A 20,464-nucleotide genomic window follows, 5' to 3' on the forward strand; every position below is an offset into this window, starting at 1 on the left:
AATTTTGGTCGTGTGAACTAGTGTTTCACGCCTTGAAACGGTTTTCACGCGTGAACCGGACTTCACGTGGAAGTTAATTTTTGTTTTTTTTTTTTGGGCCATGTGAAACTCTGGTGTTTCACGCCGTGAAACGGTTTTCATGCATGAACCGGACTTCACGTGAAGCGTGAACTAGTGTTTCACACCGTGAAACAGTTTTCATGCGTGAACCGGACTTCATGTGGAAATTAAGTTTCGATTATTTTTATTTTTATTTTTGGCCGTGTGAGCTAGTGTTTCACGCCGTGAAACGGTTTTCATACATGAACCCGGACTTCACGAATGCGGAGCGTGAACTAGCGTTTCACGCTGTGAAACGGCTTTCACGCGTGAAGCGGACTTCACGTGGAAATTAAATTTTAGTATATATATATATATATATATATATATATATATATATATATATATATATATATATGGCCGTGTGAACTAGTGTTTCATGCCGTGAAACGGTTTTCACGCATGAACCAGACTTCACGCGAAAATTCAATTTTGATTTTTTTTGCCACGGTAAACTCTGGTGTTTCACGCCATGAAACGGTTTTCACGCGTGAACCGGACTTCACGCGAAGCGTGAACTAGTGTTTCAGGCCATGAAACAATTTTCACACGCGAACCGAACTTCACGTGGAAATTAAATTTTACTTTTTATTATTTTATTTTTTTTGGTCGCATAAACTAGTGTTTAACGCTATGAAACGGTTTTCACGCGTGAATCGGACTTCACGCGGAAATTAAAACATGAAAAACCATAAAAATAATAACAAAAAAATAAATTAATCTAAAAAATAATCAAAAAGCATTCTTTTCAAAAACAAAAAAGAGAGCTATTCTACACCAAATCTTACACAAATCACCATCAAATCCACATCTTTTTCATGGAAAACCATTAATCAAGATAATGGCAAACCATTAATCAAGATAATGAGCAATGGGTTATTCGTAGACTAGAGACAAAACAATGGAAAAAGCCAACGGATGGCTCCCTAGTAGCGGCGCCAAAAATGTTATGGCTCACCCTAACCCTCCTTGAAACACATCCAAAAATAGATTACCTGGTGAACCGCAACTGTCGTGAGGATCTTTCCAATGGCCGAGCTCGTAACCCTTGAGGTCTCCAAGCTCTATAACTTCTTGAGAAGCAATTCCACCGCGTCTCCCCGCAAGCGTTGTCACACCGTCGCGTTGCACTACGGGTCCTCGTCCCTCCTCTCACCTCACTTCACTCACACACACTCACTAGCATGCAGTAGGGAAAGAGATTAGCAAGAGCAAGACTTAATTGCACAATGGAAGAGTGTTGTATTATGAGAGAAATTCACTTATATACATGGCCATAAGTGTTCACACTCACTTAAACTGTGGCCGACAGGGCACTTTAGGCTCATAAGAGGCCTAATGCTATTATAATGACTACTCTCATAATATATCCATGAAGTATATCACTTAGGACTTCATCCTACCTTGCTACCACATGCTCTTGAAACAGTTTTCACGCGTGAACCGAACGTGGAAATTAAATTTTAAAATTTTTTTTTGAGCCACGTGAAACTCTAGTGTTTCACATGTGAACCGGACTTCGCACGGAGCGTGAACTAGTGTTTCACGCCGTGAAATGGTTTTCACGCGTGAACCAAACTTCACATGGAAATTAAATTTCGATTATTAATATTATTACTTTTTGGCCGCGTGAACTAGTGTTTCACGCCGTTAAACGATTTTCACGCGTGAACCCGGATTTCACGCGGAGCGTGAACCGAACTTCATGTGAAAATTAAATTTCAATATATATATATATTTATATTTATATTTATATTTATTTATTTATTTATTTATTTATTTATTTATTTTACCGCATGAACTAGTGTTTCACGTTGTGAAACGCTTTTCACGCGTGAACCGGACTTCACGCGAAAATTAAATTTTGATTTTTTTTTGCCACTTGAAACTCTGGTGTTTCACATCGTGATATGGTTTTCACACGTGAACCGAACTTCATGCGGAGCATGAACTAGTGTTTCATGCCGTTAAACGTTTTTCACACGTGAATCAGACTTCACGTGGAAATTAAATTTTAATTTTTTTATTTTTATTTTCTTGGCCGTGTAAGGTCCCTCCCAAGCCATGTATGTATGTGTCTCTTTTAATATAGATTTCAATAAGGAAAGAGAGTGTAATTAGAGAAGAGTGAGACAACAAGGCTAGAAACATTAGGAAAGTGTTAGAATAAAATTATTAGCTCCAAAAATCCTAAAAGAAATAAGAACATAAGAATAGTTCTATTAAGAGATAAGTATTCCCAAAAATAGAATTTTGAATTTAGGTGATAAGAGGTCATATTTAGAGTACTTTTACACATTTAGAGTCCATGCATACTAAAAATGTGAAAAAACAACGCGTTTCTAAAGATGGTGCGTTTGTGGCTATATACAGACGTTTTTGCCTATTGTGCCCGCGATGGCTTGTAGACTAGATACCTTCCCGTTCTTTTGACTGGTTATACAACCATATTCTGAGTTTTTATCAGAGAGTTATGGCCAAAACAATTTGCTGTTTCTGTCAGGGTCTCTACACAGAGAAAATTGTGAGAAGACAGCAAGTAGCCTCAAGGTAATCCTAGAGTTTGAGATGTATATATCCCTTCATTCTTATCTAATATCTTAGAAAAGAAGCTAAAGAATGAGGTTTGCCGATTGAGGCGAGTGATTGTGATGCTGTCTAGTTCTGAGGGCCCAGGCTAGTGCGGTGAATTAGCCCACCCTAGTGCGCAGACATCCCTCTGAGGGGCAGGAGAATCGAGCGATGGAGCCTGAGAGGGCGACAGGCCGGCTTGAGTCCTCGCCAGCGACCGACGATGAGGTGTATAGTCCAGTAGGGTTTTGCCTAGCATGTAGAGGCTGGAAGGCCGAATTCTAGATCATCGGCGGTATAAAGGAAAAGAATAAGAGAGCCGGTTTGGCTTGTATGACATTGATTCATGTTTAAACTTTGTTTTTATAAATCTTGTCTTTGGCATTATTATATTGTGAAAAAAGGTTGTTTTAACAAACCTTGTGAAAAGGGCCTTAATTAAGGAACATGTTTATTTATGTCAAACAGTGTGGTAGGATTAATTAGAAAACAAATTGACGCGTGAGTAGGGTGGAAAGTGGGAGGATGGAATGCCCCGACGGCACCATCCTATGGACGGGTGGACCCGATTAGTCGGGTAGCTTTCCAACAGATTAAGTGAAAGCCCTATGTTAGATAAATAGGTTCTCGAACAATTCTATTTTAGAAGACTAGGCCAGCGGCTGTGCCTTGCATGGATGAGAAAAAAAGCATTGTCTCTAGGAATCAAGACTAGTACTTGTCCAAATTATGATCAATTACCCTATGGGTGATTTGATTTTTAGAAGACTACGCTCCCCCTGCAGGATAGAACTAGGTCTTACCTATGAATCGTATCCTTGAATCTCTGCATGGTCAAGGTGTCGATGAGTAGGAAATTTTTCCCAAGATAAGACTTAGCGGACTATCTTAAGTGTTTCCCCTATTTTTGCAAGGAGGGAACCTTACAGGCCGGTTGAACTAGTGTTTTCACACGTGAACCGGACGTCACGCGAAAATTAAATTTTAATTTTTTTTTGTTCCACGTGAAACTCTGGTGTTTCACGCAGTGAAACGGTTTTCACACGTGAACCGGACTTCACGCGGAGTGTGAACTAGTGTTTCAAGCCGTGAAACAGTTTTGACGCATGAACCGGGCTTCACGCGGAAATTAAATTTTGTTTTTTTTTATTTTTTATTTTTACTTTTTGGCAGGTGAACGGTACTTCACGTGGAAATTAAATTTTAATTTTTATTTTTATTTTTGGCCACGTGAACGCGTGAATCGGACTTCACACGAAAATTAAATTTTGAATTTTTTTTCTTTTTTGGGTCACGTGAAACTCTGATGTTTCACGCCGTGAAACGGTTTTCACGCGTAAACTGGACTTCACGTGGAAATTAAATTTCTATTTCTTTTTTTCTTTTTTTGGCCGCGTGAACTAGTGTTTCATACCGTGAAACGATTCACGTGTGAACCGGACTTCACGCGGAAATGAATTTCGATTTCTTTTTTTTAAGGCCACTTGATTTCACGCCCCGTGAAACAGTTTTCACACGTGAACCAGAGTTTACGCGGAGCGTGAACTAGTGTTTCATGTTGTGAAACGGTTTTCACGTGTAAACCGGTCTTCATGTGAAAATTAAATTTATATATATATATATATATATATATATATATATATATATATATATATATATATTGGCCGCGTGAACTAGTGTTTCATGCCGTCACGCGTGAACCATACTTCACACGAAAATTAAATTGTGATTTTTTTATTTTTTTGGGCCACGTGAAACTCTAGTGTTTCACGTCGTGAAACGGTTTTCATGCGTGAACCGGACTTTACGTGGAGCGTGAACTAGTGTTTCACGTCGTGAAACGGTTTTCATGCTGTGTGAACCGAACTTCACATGGAAATTAAATTTTGATTTTTTATTTTATTTTCTTAGCCTCGTGAACTTGTGTTTCACGTATGAACCGGACTTCATGCGGAAATGAAATTTTGATTATTTTTTTTGGGCCAAGTGAAACTCTGGTGTTTCACGCCATGAAACGATTTTCACGCGTAAATCGGACTTCACGTGAAAATTAAATTTCGATTTGTTTTAAATTATTTTTTTGGCCGCATGAACTAGTGTTTCACACCGTAAAACGGTTTTCACATGTGAACCGGACTTCACGCGGAAATTAAATTTCTTTTTTTTTGGGCGACGTGAAACTTTGGTGTTTCATGCCGTGAAACGGTTTTCATGCATGAACTGGATTTCACGCGGAGCATGAACTATGTTTCATGCCGTGAAACGATTTTCACTCATGAACCGGACTTTACGTGGAAATTAAATTTCAATTTATTTTTTTAAGCCACGTGAAACTTTGGTGTTTCACGTCGTGAAACGGTTTTCACACGTGAACCGGACTTCACACGGAGTGTGAACTAGTGTTTCACGTTGTGAAACTTTTTTCACACGTGAACCGAACTTCACGTGGAAATTAAATTTTAATGTTTTATTTATTTATTATTATTATTTTGGCCGCGTCTACTAGTGTTTCACATCGTGAAACAGTTTTCACACGTGAACTGGACTTTACGCAAAAATTAAATTTTTGAATTTTTTTTTGCCAAATGAAACTCTGATGTTTCACGCCGTGAAATGGTTTTCACACGTGAACCAGACTTCACGCGGAGCATGAACTACTATTTCACGTCGTGAAATGGTTTTCACGCGTAAACTAAACTTTATGTGGAAATTAAATTTTGATTTTTGATTTTTTTGGCCGCGTGAACTAGTGTTTCACGCCGTGAAACGGATTTCACACGTGAACCAAACTTCACGAGGAATTTAAATTTTGATTTTTTTTGGGCCACGTGAAATTCTTGTGTTTCACGCTATGAAATGATTATTACGCGTGAACCGGACTTCACGTGGAAATTAAATTTTGATTTTTTTATTTTTTATTTTGGCCTCGTGAACTAGTGTTTCATGCCTTGAAACGGTTTTCACTCGTGAACCGGACTTCACGTGGAAGTTAAAAAAAATTTTTTGCGCCACATGAAACTCTGGTGTTTCACGCCGTGAAACGATTTTCATGCGTGAACTGGATTTCATGCGAAGCGTGAACTAGTGTTTCACAACATGAAACAGTTTACGCATAATCGAACTATATGTGGAAATTAAATTTCAATTATTTTTATTTTTATTTTGGCCGTGTGAACTAGTGTTTCACGCCATGAAACGGTTTTTACACGTGAACCCGGACTTCACGGAACACGGAGCCTGAACTAGCGTTTCACGCTGTGAAACAGTTTTCACGCATGAGCCGGACTTCACGTGGAAATTAAATTTCAGTATATATATATATATATATATATATATATATATATATATATAGTTGCGTGAACTAGTGTTTCATGCCGTAAAACGATTTTCACGCGTGAACCGGACTTCACGCAGAAATTAAATTTTGATTTTTTTCGTCACGGTAAACTTTGGTGTTTCATGCCATGAAACGGTTTTCATGCGTGAACAGGACTTCACGCGGAGCGTGAACTAGTGTTTCAGGCCGTGAAACGATTTTCACGCGTGAAGTGGGCTTCACGTGAAAATTAAATTTTGCTTTTTATTATTATTATTATTTTGGCTACGTGAACTAGTGTTTCACACCGTGAAACAGTTTTCACGCGTGAACCGGACTTCACGCGAAAATTAAAACATGAAAACCCACAAAAACAACAACAAAAACAACAAATTAATCTAAAAATTAAGCAAAAAGCATTCTTTTCAAAAACCAAAAAGAGAGCTATTCTACACCAAATCTTACACAAATCACCATCAAATCCACATCTTTTTCATGGGAAACCATTAATCAAGATAATGGGCAATGGGTTATGCGTAGATTAGAGAAAAAACAATGGAAAAAGCCAAGAGATGGCTCCCCAGTAGCGGCACCAAAAATGTTATGGTGGCTCACCCTAACCCTCCTTGAAACACATCCAAAAAGAGATTACCTAGCTGTCATGAGGATCTTTCCAATGGCCGAGCTCGTAACCCTTGAGAGGTCTCCAAGCTCTACAACTCCTTGAGAGGCAATTAAACCATGTCTCCCGGGAGCGTTGTCACACCGCCGCGTTGCACTACGGGTCCTCGTCCCTCCTCTCACCTCACTTCACTCACACACACTCACTAGCATGCATTAGCGAGAGAGATTAGCAAGAGGATTAGCAAGAGCAAGCCTCAATTGCACAATGGGAGAGTATGTTGTATTATGAGAGAAATTCACTTATATACATGGCCATAAGTGTTCACACTCACTTAAACTGTGGCCGGCCGGGCACTTTAGGCTCATAAGAGACCTAATACTATTATAATGACTACTCTCATAATATATCCATCAAGTACATCACTTAGGACTTCATCCTATCTTGCTACCACATGCTCTTGAAGCGGGAATCGCCATAAATACTCTGTTACACCATTTACGGGCACCCGTCCAAGTTGTAGCTTTGGACACTATTGCTTCATATCTTTAATGTATGACCCTTTGGTGTATTTATCATGACTCCTTGATGTAAGATAATGGCGGTAGCTCTTGTTAATCCTAGAATTGGATTAACAGAGATAAACACTTTTGCAGCCTCTCCTTCAACAAACTTATTTTCTAGGTTTTGAATCCTGGTCTGATTTCAAGTCTCATACTGATTTCTCAGTATGGTCCAAGCCATGGATGCCTTGGTTGTGTGTTGAATCAGAGTAAGAAAAGAATCACTTATCATTCTCGTGTTATCGTTGGAGTCAATGGATTCCACTGTTTTCTTGTTTCGTTCCTAGAACGGTCTCCAGCAGCTCATAGGAATCAAGGATGGCGTTGATTTTAAACTTCCAAAGAGTGTAATTTGCCCCATCTAACTAGCCTTTAGTGAAGGCAGGTGAATGGATGCGCATCATTAGAATAGCAGCATAGCAGCAGCACTAGACCCTGAAGCAGATAGCACTCCAAGCTACTTCTATGCAAAGAAAGACTAGACTTTGTGTACTATTGTTTCTAAGAGCACCTACAACTCTAATACCATGTAATAATATGGCACAGTGGAAACAAATACAGCAAGAGAAAGTACACTAGACAATGCAATAGAGAGAATGGAGAGAATTTTAAAATTCTGATTATACCAAACAAGAGATAGGTACGATATGATGGTGTTGTCCACCCGTACGCTCTAGTGTAGAGCTTAGATGGCAATCTAGACAGACTCTAGATAGAGGGCGTACTGAGAATATAGGGAATATATTCTCACAAGCATTGGGTACCTTTGTTTGTGCTAACTATGTCCATTTATAGTACTACAGGCGATGGACACGTCATCCAGATGTGGGCAGCTACACTGCATTGACGCGGTTCATCGCCCACATATTCATAATACATCCCAATCGACCACTACCCACTAATGATGAAATTAATATCCGAGGGAATACTAACGCTTGTACCCCTCATCATCTCCTAACCATCAATGGTCACAACAACTACGACCCCTTCTAGCATCTAAGCTGGGGTTCCCAGTAAAGATATGTGCACCAATAGCTTCTCCTCATAATGGGGGGGCCGTACAAATATGCACCATACATCAATGTTTGATACATGCATTGAACGTATACTAACAGAAAAACTCTCCACATGGAAACTTTCTTGGTAAAATCGTGTAAGATTTTCTTTTCTTGGTGTCCTTTGCTCTTCTCTCATGGGAGAATTCTATACTAGGAGGAGTAAGAATCTTCCCAATGAGAGGATTGGTTTTCTTCTTTCCTTTTCTTACTTGCTAATTATGTTTCATTCTTCTCATCAAATTCTTCTTTGGGAACTTTTCTATCAACTCCTCCTTGATTGTTGATTTGCAACCCCCTTATTGCATACCAAAATTGTACTCTAATAGCAACTTTTAACTAGAGAGAATGTTTTGGCAAGAAAATGTATCTTGTTGAGATAAAGAACCAATCAAGAGAACATTTTAACAATAGATGAATGAAACATAATTACTAACAAGAAGACATGCATCTTATTCATTGTTAGCCTCCCAGGGATTTACTTTACTAAACAATGATTTTTTATACGATATGCAATTTATTTATGTTTGAACTCATCATTATCGTAATAAAGCATCAAACATAAAAGATTCACCATATTCATTATAATTCTCTACATTGGTACATGAATCTTGATGTAAATCCTTCACATTTTCATGTCTTTTCCATTGAATTCACCATATGAATACATTGTTCTCATGCATTTTAGGCTTCTAAAGCTCAAGGCAATGGCATGGAAGAATCAATCATGTGCAATCTACTCCATAAACTTATAAATTACATGTTTCATAACTTCTTTTTCATGTGAAGGGGTGTCCTAGACATATAGCGACCCTTCGTGTCTCATTCCTAGTGTTACCACATTAAACTTTAAGCTTAGGGGAATAAACTAAAGAACCTGGCATCATTAATCAAGGAGGATTATCATCCATCTTAGTCTGAGGAAGTGTTGTACGATTGACAAGACAATTTTTCTCTTTGAATGGGCTTAAACAATAACGGTGGTTTAAGACAAAAAAAAATGATAAAATTGTAAAAAATTTGTTAAAACATTGGATCTTTGGAAAATGACTGAAAATGGTTTAGCATGAATGGAAAAATCATTAGGATGATGTTTTGGAAATGATTTAAGAGAAAATAATTATTTTGGGATTATTTGGAATGTTAAATAAAATTAAAAAAATAATAAAAAAATATAGATAAAGATGGATAGTGAAGAGTATGTACTAGGAGAGTATGTGAAATGGAAGGAATTTGGATATATTTCATCTAATATTTGGATTAAAAAGGATTTTGAATAAAAAAGGTTAAAAATTATGAATATTTAGCTAAGTATTCAACACCAAATGGGGGAGGGAGGCTTTCTTCTCCAAGCTGTAGGAGACAGCCTTAGAGGGTGCACTACTAAGAAACCCTATGTATCACATGTGTTCAAGGGGTATTTACAAAACCCCTTACCTATAAATTTCTCATGAATAAAATGACCCCTTTTTCTTTATATACTTATGGGGGTTTTTTTTAATTGATTTAAAAAACCCCTTTTGTAATGTATTTTTGTAAATTTACTTTAATTTTTTAATTAAAAAATCCTTTCATTTGAACTTACGTGCTATCCTTACATATTTTTAGGTGAACCCCTCGAGGAGACAATGGGCAGATAGAGAAATCAAAGATTACACCCATCTTGTGGTAGATTTGGAAAGATCAATGGAGATTCGTAGAGAAGAAGGCTATTTAGGAGATATTAGGGTGGGATCAATCACCATGGAGGATATTGGGGACATGAGACAAAGAGACTAGGATTTGATAATGTATTGCTTTAATTGTTGTAGGAGAAGGAAGTGATGTTGGAAGCATCTCCAACCATTTCCATTTGGATCATGCACATTTGGGATTAGATATATGTCACTCAGCAAAAAATGTGTGATCATTTGACCCTGGATGTTATGATGTGTGATCATTTGGCCCTCCATGTTATGATATGATTACACCCAAATGCTCACTATGCAATTGTAAGAGCAATGAGGAAGGCCAAGACATCACCTTTGTACGAGCTGTTTTGACGATGTAGATTTGGAAGGAGAATGATTTGGTTAAGGATGCGGTTGGCATGCTTAAGGATCCACCATCCTTATAGAAGTTTTGCACAAATTTTTGCTTATGTTACCATTCATAAGGAGAAAGAGAAGGCATTCTAGTCTCTTGCTAGCCAGTGAAGCTAGCAAATTGGTATAAAAATTAGTGATATAGGTGCTAAAAGTTGTGCTTGATGTTGGAGTGGCCATTGCAAGGAGGCATTGTATAAATTGGAGGTGGTAATTAAGCTATATTATGTTATAACTTCTAGGGTTTACAAAGCACTAGCATAAGTCTTCAAAGGGGCGATGGATGTTGTGATGGCCATTACAAGAGGGGATTTGTCTCAATTGGGGGTGTAATTGTGCAAAGAAGAAGTTGAGCTATGCAAAATTTGTATTAAGACTTACATATGATTTTTTTAACTTAATGAAAATGTCAACCTTATGAGGGCATCTCTTGCATGCTACCACATTTGTGTCATCATAGGAGCCGCAAACTCACCAAGAAACACATGTTGAGAATGCTAGTTTATATCATGTTTGTTTGTAGCAATCTCAACACTTCTATTTAATTTTTATGCAAGCATCACTAACTGGGAATCGCAGGGTATGCTTGCGAATTTTTCTTGTAACCCCAGCCACAAATCATATGCAAAAATGTTAAAAAGGAGAATTTGCCATCTTATGGAGAATTAAAGGTTGTGCTTGCAAATTTTGGTTGTTATCCCAATCACAAATCATATGCAAAACGGTTAAAAATGAGAATTTAATATTTTAAGGTCAAATAACACTAAGAGTATTTGAGTGATAAATAACACTAACAGTATGTGAGTGATAAATATAAGTGTTTGGTAAATATTTGACAAATTTAACTTATTGTAATGCAAAAATTAAAGATAAGGTAAAGAAGGTCTTTGGCTACTAATATGTGCTAGAAATAAGGTCAAATAACACTAAGAGTATGTGAGTGATAAATATAAGTGTTTGGTAAATATTTGACAAATTTAACTTATTGTAATGCAAAAAATAAAGATAAGGTAAAGAAGGTCTTTGGCTACTAATAGGTGCTAGAAATAAGGATCATATTGGTAAAATATTAAAGGTACTCTTACATCTTAATACAAGTGTCCATTTGAATGGTGAATAAATCTAAAAAGCTAGATTCGGAATTGTATGATAGGTGAAATAAGTACTTATTATTGGTTTATTAAGGTATATATTTATATATATGTATACATACATATATACACATACACATACGTGTGTGTGTGTGTGTGTGTGTGTACACATATGTATGTGTGTAAATGTGTATCATATCTCGGCTAAACGACATCATATGGTGAGACCAAACTTGACAAGTGTGTGAAAAGGAATACTAGCCACACACTTACAAATTTCAATCACCATTGGATATGATGAGATCGAGAAAACCCATATTTTGTGTGTTTGGACTCTCTTGGAGAAACTCATGTAGAGAAAACGATACACACACACACACACACATACATATTCTAAGTCTCCTCTCTCTCTCTCTCTCTCTCTCTCTCTCTCTCTCTCTCTCATATAAATATATATTCCAAGTCTCCTCACTCTCTCATAGAAGTATGTATTCTAATTATATGAGTACATTCTAAGTCTCCTCTGTTATATAAGGGTGTATTCGAAGTATATGATTATATATACTTATATAATCATATACTTAGAATACACCCTTATATGACAGAGGAGACTTAGAATGTACTCATATACTTAGTATATCTCATATACTCATATGTATTTTAAGTACTTAGAATACATACTTATATGAGTATATGTATGTATTCTAAGTACTTAGAATGCATACTTATATGAGAGAGAGGAGACTTAGAATATACTCATACACTCATATACTTAGTATATCTCATATACTCATATACTAAGGATATATAAGTATATGAGAGAGAGAAGGCTTAGAAATAATCATATACTTAGTATATGGAGTATATGAGTACATGAGTATAAGTATATATATCTAAGTATATGAGTATGAATATACTCATATACCTCCCCTCTCTCATATAAGTAAATATTCTATATATGAGTACTCATATACCTCCTCTCTCTCATATAAGTACATATTCTACGTATATGAGAGCATATCTGTGAGAGAGGCAAGAGGTCTTCTCTCTCTCTCTCTCTCTCTCTCACACACACACACAAGTATATATTCTAAGTATATGGTCTCCTACTTATGTGTGAGAGAGGAGACCATATACTTAGAATATGTCCTTGTATTCTAAGTATATGGTCTCCTCTCACACATAAGTAGGAGACCATATACTTAGAATATGTACTTATGTGAGAGAGAGGAGACTTAGAATATACTCACTTAGCTAAGTATATGAGTACACTCATATTGTACTCATATACCTAGAATATTTACTTATATGAGAGAGAGGAGACTTAGAATACACTCATATACTCACTTAGAATATATACTTATATGATTAGAGAATCTTTATTTTCGAAAAAAAAATCATAGACCTAATAAGAAAAAAATAAAATATGCATCTCGATTGTCTATATGGCTAGAGAATCATTATTTTCAAAAAAAAGTTAGTGGCTTGCATGTGTTGGGTTAACCTTAGTATGTAATATTTCCAATCATTTTACCAAACTGCATTGTTTTTTTTTGCCAAGGCAAGCCCAATTATTATGTGTATTTATATTATTTATTATTATTTCCTTCCATGATGGTCATGGGCAATCATTTTACCAAACTGATTGCACCCAACAGTGCAAAGACAACAGGATCTCCCTCAAATATAAAAGCATCAATAATAAGATCTCTCTGACAATAAGATCTCTCTCCCTCTCTCTCTAGCTCTCAATGAGAAATTATGACTGTTGTGACCACCTAAGAACTTTAGTGCCCAAAGGCTCCTTCAAAGCTTTAAATCAAATGAGATTCAAGCAATACTATCTTCATATCAACCTGTCACTATACTAGCTGGCACATTTGCATGATACTCTGATTGCAGAAATACTTCAAAGTAAAAATTGTGCAGGTTTCTACATTGTGTCATTTCGGGTGCAAGGCAAGCGGATGCTACCTTGTACACAGAAAGAATTACAGCCGAGTTCGAGAGTGATGTACCAAACAGCTGCCAAGCTGCAGTTCGTCTAAGGCAAACGCCCAACAACAGGGCAGACAAAAGTTATAAACTAGCCACCACTTAAACAGCTCTGACAAAAGTTATAAACTAGCTGCACTTAAAACAGGACCTAAGAGCTGGCCAAACAGCCCTGCAAAGGCCTCATGCCAATCCACAGCAACCTCACCCCTACCTTTCCTCATTTCAGCAGCACATCTGTACGTAAGGGGTGAGTGAAGGATGAAATGGCTAAATAAGCAGGGAGTGAGAGTAGATTGCAAGAATATGTGGCTGCAGAATGTCAAGTGCAAGACTGGAGCACTGTATGACATGGCAGGCAAATGACATCAACAAGAAAAAAATAAAAAATATATAAAGATGCACGCTACCCTTTCTGTCAAACTCATTAAGAGATGTCATCCATATCACAGAGATTGGGTAGGAGATGATAAGAGTAAGCACAACTGGATGTCCATAACGCTAAAATAATTTTATCTATTGCAGTTTAAAACAAGAGAAAAAGCACTCATATTTGAATCAGAGACAGAGATCAGTACGCAGTAGTTAAGCCCTTAGTAGTATAGTAGTTGATCCAAACAGATCACTCGTACGACACTTGTGTAGGCTAAGTGCTCTTCTTTTGTACTTTTTCCTAAGAGTTCAAACATTTGAAAATAACAAATATGCGGCCTTGACCAGAGATCATGAGTAAATTAGCAACCCAAGTGTCCTCTGAATAGCTTGTTTGGGGAAGAAAATGGTCCTGCATGCCGTAAAACAGCAGACATTTGATAACCGAAGTACGTCTAGCCAGGCCCTGAGATTCCAAATAAATGATGGCCAAGTAGGTTGTTGCTTGCTTGCTTTCTTTAATCTTCAGTAATCGGGAGAAAAGTCATTTAAGATTTCTGACGAGAAATGCTGCTCATACCTCTTCTTCAAGATAGCAGTGTCTGGGTTTGTCTTATTCTTCTGCACATCTTTAGACACATTACACATACGTGCTCTCACACAAAATCCTGGTATCTAATATGGATTTAAAGTCATATAGGCATACATCCAAAATTCATTCAAAGATGAAACACACATCATAATGAATAAATATATACAAAAATGAGGGCTGATGCAGAGAGTGCAAAATATATTATACAGCCCCTGTTACATTAATATGGCACACAGTCAATGTTTACTTATGCAGGTGAAGAACAACGATTTCAACATCTGGCCAACCTTCTGGTATCCAATCTCAAATAGCTTTCAGGGTCAAAGAAGACGAGCTAACACGGCACTCACTTAGAAGTTTAATCATTTGATCCTCTATGTTCCCAGATGGTACATTTACATTAGTGCAGGTGAAGAAAAACAATTCCAACATCTGGCACAACCTTCTCACATCCAAGCTCAAGTGGCTTTTGGGGTCAAAGATGATGAGCTAACAATGACACTCACTTGTTGAAGAAGTTTCATCATTTGATCCTGTATGTCCCCAGATGGTGCATTCACACTTGTAACTGAAGGCAGATTAAAAAAGTTAGCATTGAGAGCCACGCTATGACTGCTAGGACTTTGAATGGCCCCTTGTTGGTGTGACACGAGAGAACCTGCCGGTAAGCCTGTTCCCCCTGGCTCGGTCCCACTTGATGATGAGTTTCTTACATAACGTTGTCCTTCTAAATTCTCAACCAATAAAGATTTGCTGCCATCAGCCCTCTCAAAAGAATTGCCTTTTGCAGATGCCAGTGTATTATGCTTGGTGTCGGTTCTCAAAGACCGAGAAAAGTGGCGAAGCCTGTATGACACATCTGCATGCCCAAACATTCCATTTTTCCTAGCATGTTTTAAAGCAGCTTCAGCATCACGCCTATGCTTGAAAACAACCTGAGCTGAAGAAGCATTCCTGTACACTCTAATTCCTGCAGTTTCTAGGGTTCCAAATTGAAGGAATGCTTCTTTGAGCTGAGCTTCAGAGGGCAACGCAAAATCTTGCGGGAATTGCATGAAAAGGCCTAGTGAAGTTTCAGGAACCTTTGCATCAGATACCCGAACAGAGCTCTTCATATCTGGTATGAAAAAAGTTTCCCTTCTAGAATGATGATGCTTTATGTTCTTTCCCTGGTGCCTCAAATCAGCAACCTTATCTTTGCTCATTCTTTCCTTATTGAGAGAAAAATCCCCCAGAGAGCTCAAAGTTACTTCACCCTTAACTGACATTCTTGCTGCACCCTCTTGCACAACTTCTGATTTTCTTTTCCGTGCCGCTACTGCGAGCTCTTGCACACCAGGTCTTTGGCTTCCAAATGCCACACTCTGGGGGTGAGGTTGGGCCTTGACCGCTGCTGCTTTGATGTCAGTAAAAGAATCTTGGACACCAGGTCGCTGACTTCCAGGTGTCACATTCTGGGCACGAGGTTGGAGCCTAACATCTGCTGCTTTTGTGTCACTAATGAAATCTTGCACCACAGGTCTCTGGCTTCCCGGTGCCACATTCTGGGAGTAAGGCTGTGTCTTCACAGCTCCTTTTGTATCACTGGAAGAATCTTGCACACCAGATCGCTGTTTTCTAGATGCCACATTCTGGGAGTCAGGCTGTGCCTTTTCAGCTGCTTTTGTGTCACCAAGAAAATCGCCATTTTCAAAGTGTGAAACTGTCTTCCCAACTTCAGCAGTACCATAGCCTGAACTCTTCAAAAACACCATGCTCCGAAATTTCAAAAAAGCAGCTGTAACTCCATGCAGAGAGCTTTTCATATTTGAATTGCCCAGAGGATCTCTCGCAAGAACCTGTAAACCCTGAAGAAGTTGCACAAAAGAGAGGCCAAACCTCTCATCACCTGATTTGTTAGAACCTGAGTTTTGGTTCCCCGGTGATCCAGGATCGAAACCCCGGCTTTTTGCTTCGCTTTTTATTCCAAACTTCATGCTGATAACAGAAGCAGATTTATTGGCCGACCAGTCACCTGCTAACTTCATACTTAAAGGGGTACCTGAAAGTTCACCTGCAACATGCTTGATGCTATCACCCAACTTTACAGTTGTGGCAGGCTTTTTCACATCTCCCCCCTCTTGCTTATGCAAACGGCTTGGTTGCTTTTCCCCCTCAACTGTGTCATCCCTTTTCTTTTTGGATTTGACAAATCTATTTAGAGCATCCCCCTGAGGAGAATGAAAGCGCTTTATCCGCTTCTCTCCCTTTGATATTTTCTCTTGCTCATTCATACAGTGTAACCCTGCAACTGGTGATTCCTTGAAATTGAGCTGCTTTTTCTTGTCTTTCACATTTTCACCTGCATCATCTGATTCCTTTGCATCTGCTGACACAGTAAGATCATGGTGGGGTACCACAGGTGTACTCAAAGATGCATTGCCACTCTCTTGAGAACCACCTTCCAAGCTTTCCTCACCAGCTTTTGAGATAGGTTCGTTGGATTTCAGTTCTTTCCCTTCCTCGACAGCTTGCTTGTCGACCTTCTTACTGGAGCCCGACATGGTATTTGTGGCGTTCTTAGGTGCATCTCCCTTCCTATTTTTCTTCAGTAGTTTGGGGTGATAACCTGTAATTGCAAACAATGTTTCTGCACCATCATCTGGGCTCAAGTCATCTGTTCCTGTTCCTGCTCCCGAACTTGTTAGACCTCCTTCCGAGCCTAATAAATGCCATCTTTTGGCCCTCTTCCTCCCTCTGTACTCTTGTGAAACATGTAACCGTTTGCCTTTAACTAACCAAGTGCCCCCTCTAACTTCTCCATCTGTTTTGGCCTTGCTTTCTATCGCCTTTGTGTCATCATCTTCTGCCAATAAAAGGTTTTCTATAGTTCTGAATCTTGGAGACTGACCTCTACAGTCAGGAAGCCGATTTTTCACCATCACATCTTCACTCAAATGTGACCTCTTTGCTTCTTTGCCTTCTGTGTCTGATCCACCATCAATCTCAATTGAAGAAAACCTCCTCTTTATATTAGAACTCTGTGCAGATGTTCCTCTTCCGTGAGCCTTAGTCATGTTTTGCAAAAGATAATCAGAATTGGTCCTTTTGGGAGTGAACATGTATGTGCGAAGACCATAGCCATGTCCACATAATTCTGAGAATTCTAGGCTAAAGTACTGAGAGCGAGTAGGAGCGCACGCTGCAGTCTTCACAAACTCCAGCATCCTCTCTGGCTTAAACATCTCTCTGCTCTTTGAGATGTCTTGATGATATTTGATCCTCACACCCTTCTGCATGCCTGCATTTGCATCCGGGAACGTGTCCTTGCTATGCAAAACACCCTTATAGTGTGGGCAACTTAGACCTAGCTCCGTACGCCTGCAAACCTCGTCCAATGCTTCTGTAACTGCTCTACAAAAGCTTTTCATGGTTGTCTGCTTTACTTTTTCTTCAAAATTTGGTTTAAACGCTATGAGCTGAGATTGCTGCAGCCAGCCAAAAGTACCATCACCAAAAAAAGCTACCAAGATTCTGCCAGATCTCTGTAGCTTTTTGGCCGCCACTGAAGCATCTGCTGCATCAAAAATCTGGCCTGGCCACCAAGGATGAGACTTCACTTTAGCCCACACCAAATCACCTACCCCAAAATTAGCCCCTTTTTTTTTAACCACCTCCTCTTGAACCTTATCTCCAGTGCTTCTACCAGCCTTCAATACAGCATTCCCCAATTCATTTACAACCTTTGCTCCTCCAGAATCATCAGTGTCCTTCAAAGTGGATGCGTCGGACTCACCAGCCTCCTGAACTTTACAAGATGAACTTTGTTCACCCCCCAAGACAGTTTCAACTCCATCATTTCGCGACTTCCTGGCAGATGAAATTGATGGCATGAATTCTTTCCCAGCACTACTCCCAAGAATGCCCTGTTTTTGCCTCATAATTTCTTCATAAAGTCTCTCTGCATCTGCTGTTAAATCAGTCACTGGGCTTACAGCTGCTGCATGCACCATTTGTCTTCTCAGTAAATCCACAAAGCTGAGTCTTCTGGGCTCACTGTTTTCTGCATCATCTTCCAATATACTTGTATCAAAGCTGTTTACAGGTGCTGCAACCTGATCAGAATGCCTGACTGAGAGTTCTTGCTCCAGTTGCTGAACGGATGCGAGTTCACATAGCATATTTAAGAAATGTGTCTTGTTCTGGACATCTTCCAGCATTTGAGTACTATCAATGTCCAAATTTCTTTCATGCGTGTCTTCAACCAGCAAGTTGTTCCCTAAAGAATCCATTGCACCTTGAGAAACAAAGCCTGCTGAAGTTGCACATTGTTCAACAACCATTTGAGCATCACTGGAATCATCTTCCTTGTGTTCATTTTTGGCACCTATTATCTCCGTGTCTTTGAAAGCAACAGCTGATCCTTCTTGACTCTGTCTCTGCATGTTTTCAAGGCTTTCAACGGCCACAGACAGCATTTCAAGTGAAGCTTCCCCTTGGCAGCCTTCTTCCATAACGAAATTGACAGACTGACACACAACATTGGCAGCCCTTGGGTGATGCATACCATCCATAGCTACAACACTCTCACCCTCAGACACTACTTTAATTTGTTTGTCTTGCAATCGTATCATCGCATCATCTAGAACCCCAGCAGGCACCTGTGTTTTCTCAGCAGACACAGAAGCCTCATAGCCTGCTATCTGCTTCATCTCTGCATTTTTTGGCAGTTCTTCACTGTCTCTGTGCTGTTCAGCAACTTGATGACCGTGCTTCTGGCTATGACAAATCTCATCTGAGTTGACTGTGTCAGATTCTCCACCTGTAGAATGTTGACAAAGAGCGATGGTTTCTCCATCTCTACAGTGTTGGCCATGGGAATCAACCATGGTTTCTCCATGCGTCTGGCTGCTGGCATCACCTAGGGTTTCTCTGCGCGTCTGACCATGACCATCACCTAGGCTTTCTCTGCTAGGAACTTTACCTGTCTTATCTCGAACTTCTATGTCCGTTTCTTTATCTGTAAATTGTTGGCCACAGGCACCGTCATCAAAGATCATTCCACAAATAGATTGTTCGCCAAGAGCACTGATTGCAAGTTGTTTGCGATGGGCACTCCATTCTAAGTTTTTTGCGTCAAAACCTTCACCATTAGATTGCAGCCCATGTTCACTCAAGGATATGGTTGCTTCACCTGTGACTTGTTGGCCATGTGCTAGGATACTCGTGTAAGGTTCTGTACACTGTTGGCCAGAAACGCTGCCGTCCAGGGGTTCTGTAAGAGAAACTTCACCTGTAGATTCCTTCTGGCTACCAATGGGACATGGCAAACTTACAAGGAAGGCATGATCTGCAGGAACCAGGTGCTTTCTTGAAAGGGCTGAGGCCCCTTCTAGGTTAACGGGATTTTCTGCAGCTTGAAAAGATCTCTTGCTGCTCTCTGCCTGAAGCTCCAAATTAGGGCAAAGAGGCACGAGCTGCGAAACGTCCTCGTTCACAGGAACGTTTTGCTCGTCCATAGACTGCATACAAAAAGGAATGAAACCCTGAAACCTAATTTTTCATCTTCTTCAGAACCCAGACGTCTCTCTCTCTCTCTCTCACACACACACGGCAGAAAATGTTATACCTGCACAATTCAAAAGGCTCGATCCGCCGCTGGCTCGCGAGAAAAAGACCAGCAGAAATAAATCCACGACTAATCGCACAGGTCAAGCCATGTTGCCGCCATAGCTTGGAACGAATATTTGTGGGCGTGGAGGGCATTATTGGCCCTTGCGACGCCCAAAACTTTACCATTAAATTTATTTTCTCAATTTTGAAAATTCTTAATATTTTAGTTCAAAAATCTATAAATTTTCAAGAAAAAACTAGAAAATTCCTAGTTTTGTAATTTGTTCTTAAGTGAACACTAGTTTGGGATGCAAGCTCTCATATTTCGTAATTATTTTTTTTCAAAAAATGTTTACTATTTTATAAAACTAGTTTACAATATAAACTTCAAACATTTTGGGGGTTCACTTAAAAATATGTAAGTATGGCAAGTGAGTTCAAATGAAAGGGTTTTTTAATAAAGTAAATTTACATAAATATATTTATAGAATGAGCTTTTTAAATTGATTTTT

At 39.0% G+C, this 20,464-nt stretch overlaps 1 protein-coding gene across 1 annotated transcript; it reads right to left on the reverse strand.

Annotated features, from left to right (window-relative positions):
• Positions 1-14,482: 14,482 nt before the first annotated feature.
• Positions 14,483-20,125, reverse strand: LOC147620156 (uncharacterized). Its single transcript, XM_086772353.1, has 2 exons — positions 19,969-20,125; positions 14,483-19,861 (listed from the first exon to the last, which is right to left on the reverse strand). Exon 2 carries the CDS (start codon positions 19,856-19,858, stop codon positions 14,819-14,821), a length of 5,040 nt encoding a protein of 1,679 aa, XP_086628479.1. The 5' UTR covers positions 19,859-19,861; positions 19,969-20,125; the 3' UTR covers positions 14,483-14,818.
• Positions 20,126-20,464: the final 339 nt, after the last annotated feature.

Source organism: Cibotium barometz, chromosome 32 (assembly GCF_041138505.1).
Source record: "Cibotium barometz isolate CiBa-2024 chromosome 32, ASM4113850v1, whole genome shotgun sequence".
In the NCBI taxonomy this organism is placed as follows: Eukaryota; Viridiplantae; Streptophyta; class Polypodiopsida; order Cyatheales; family Cibotiaceae; genus Cibotium; species Cibotium barometz.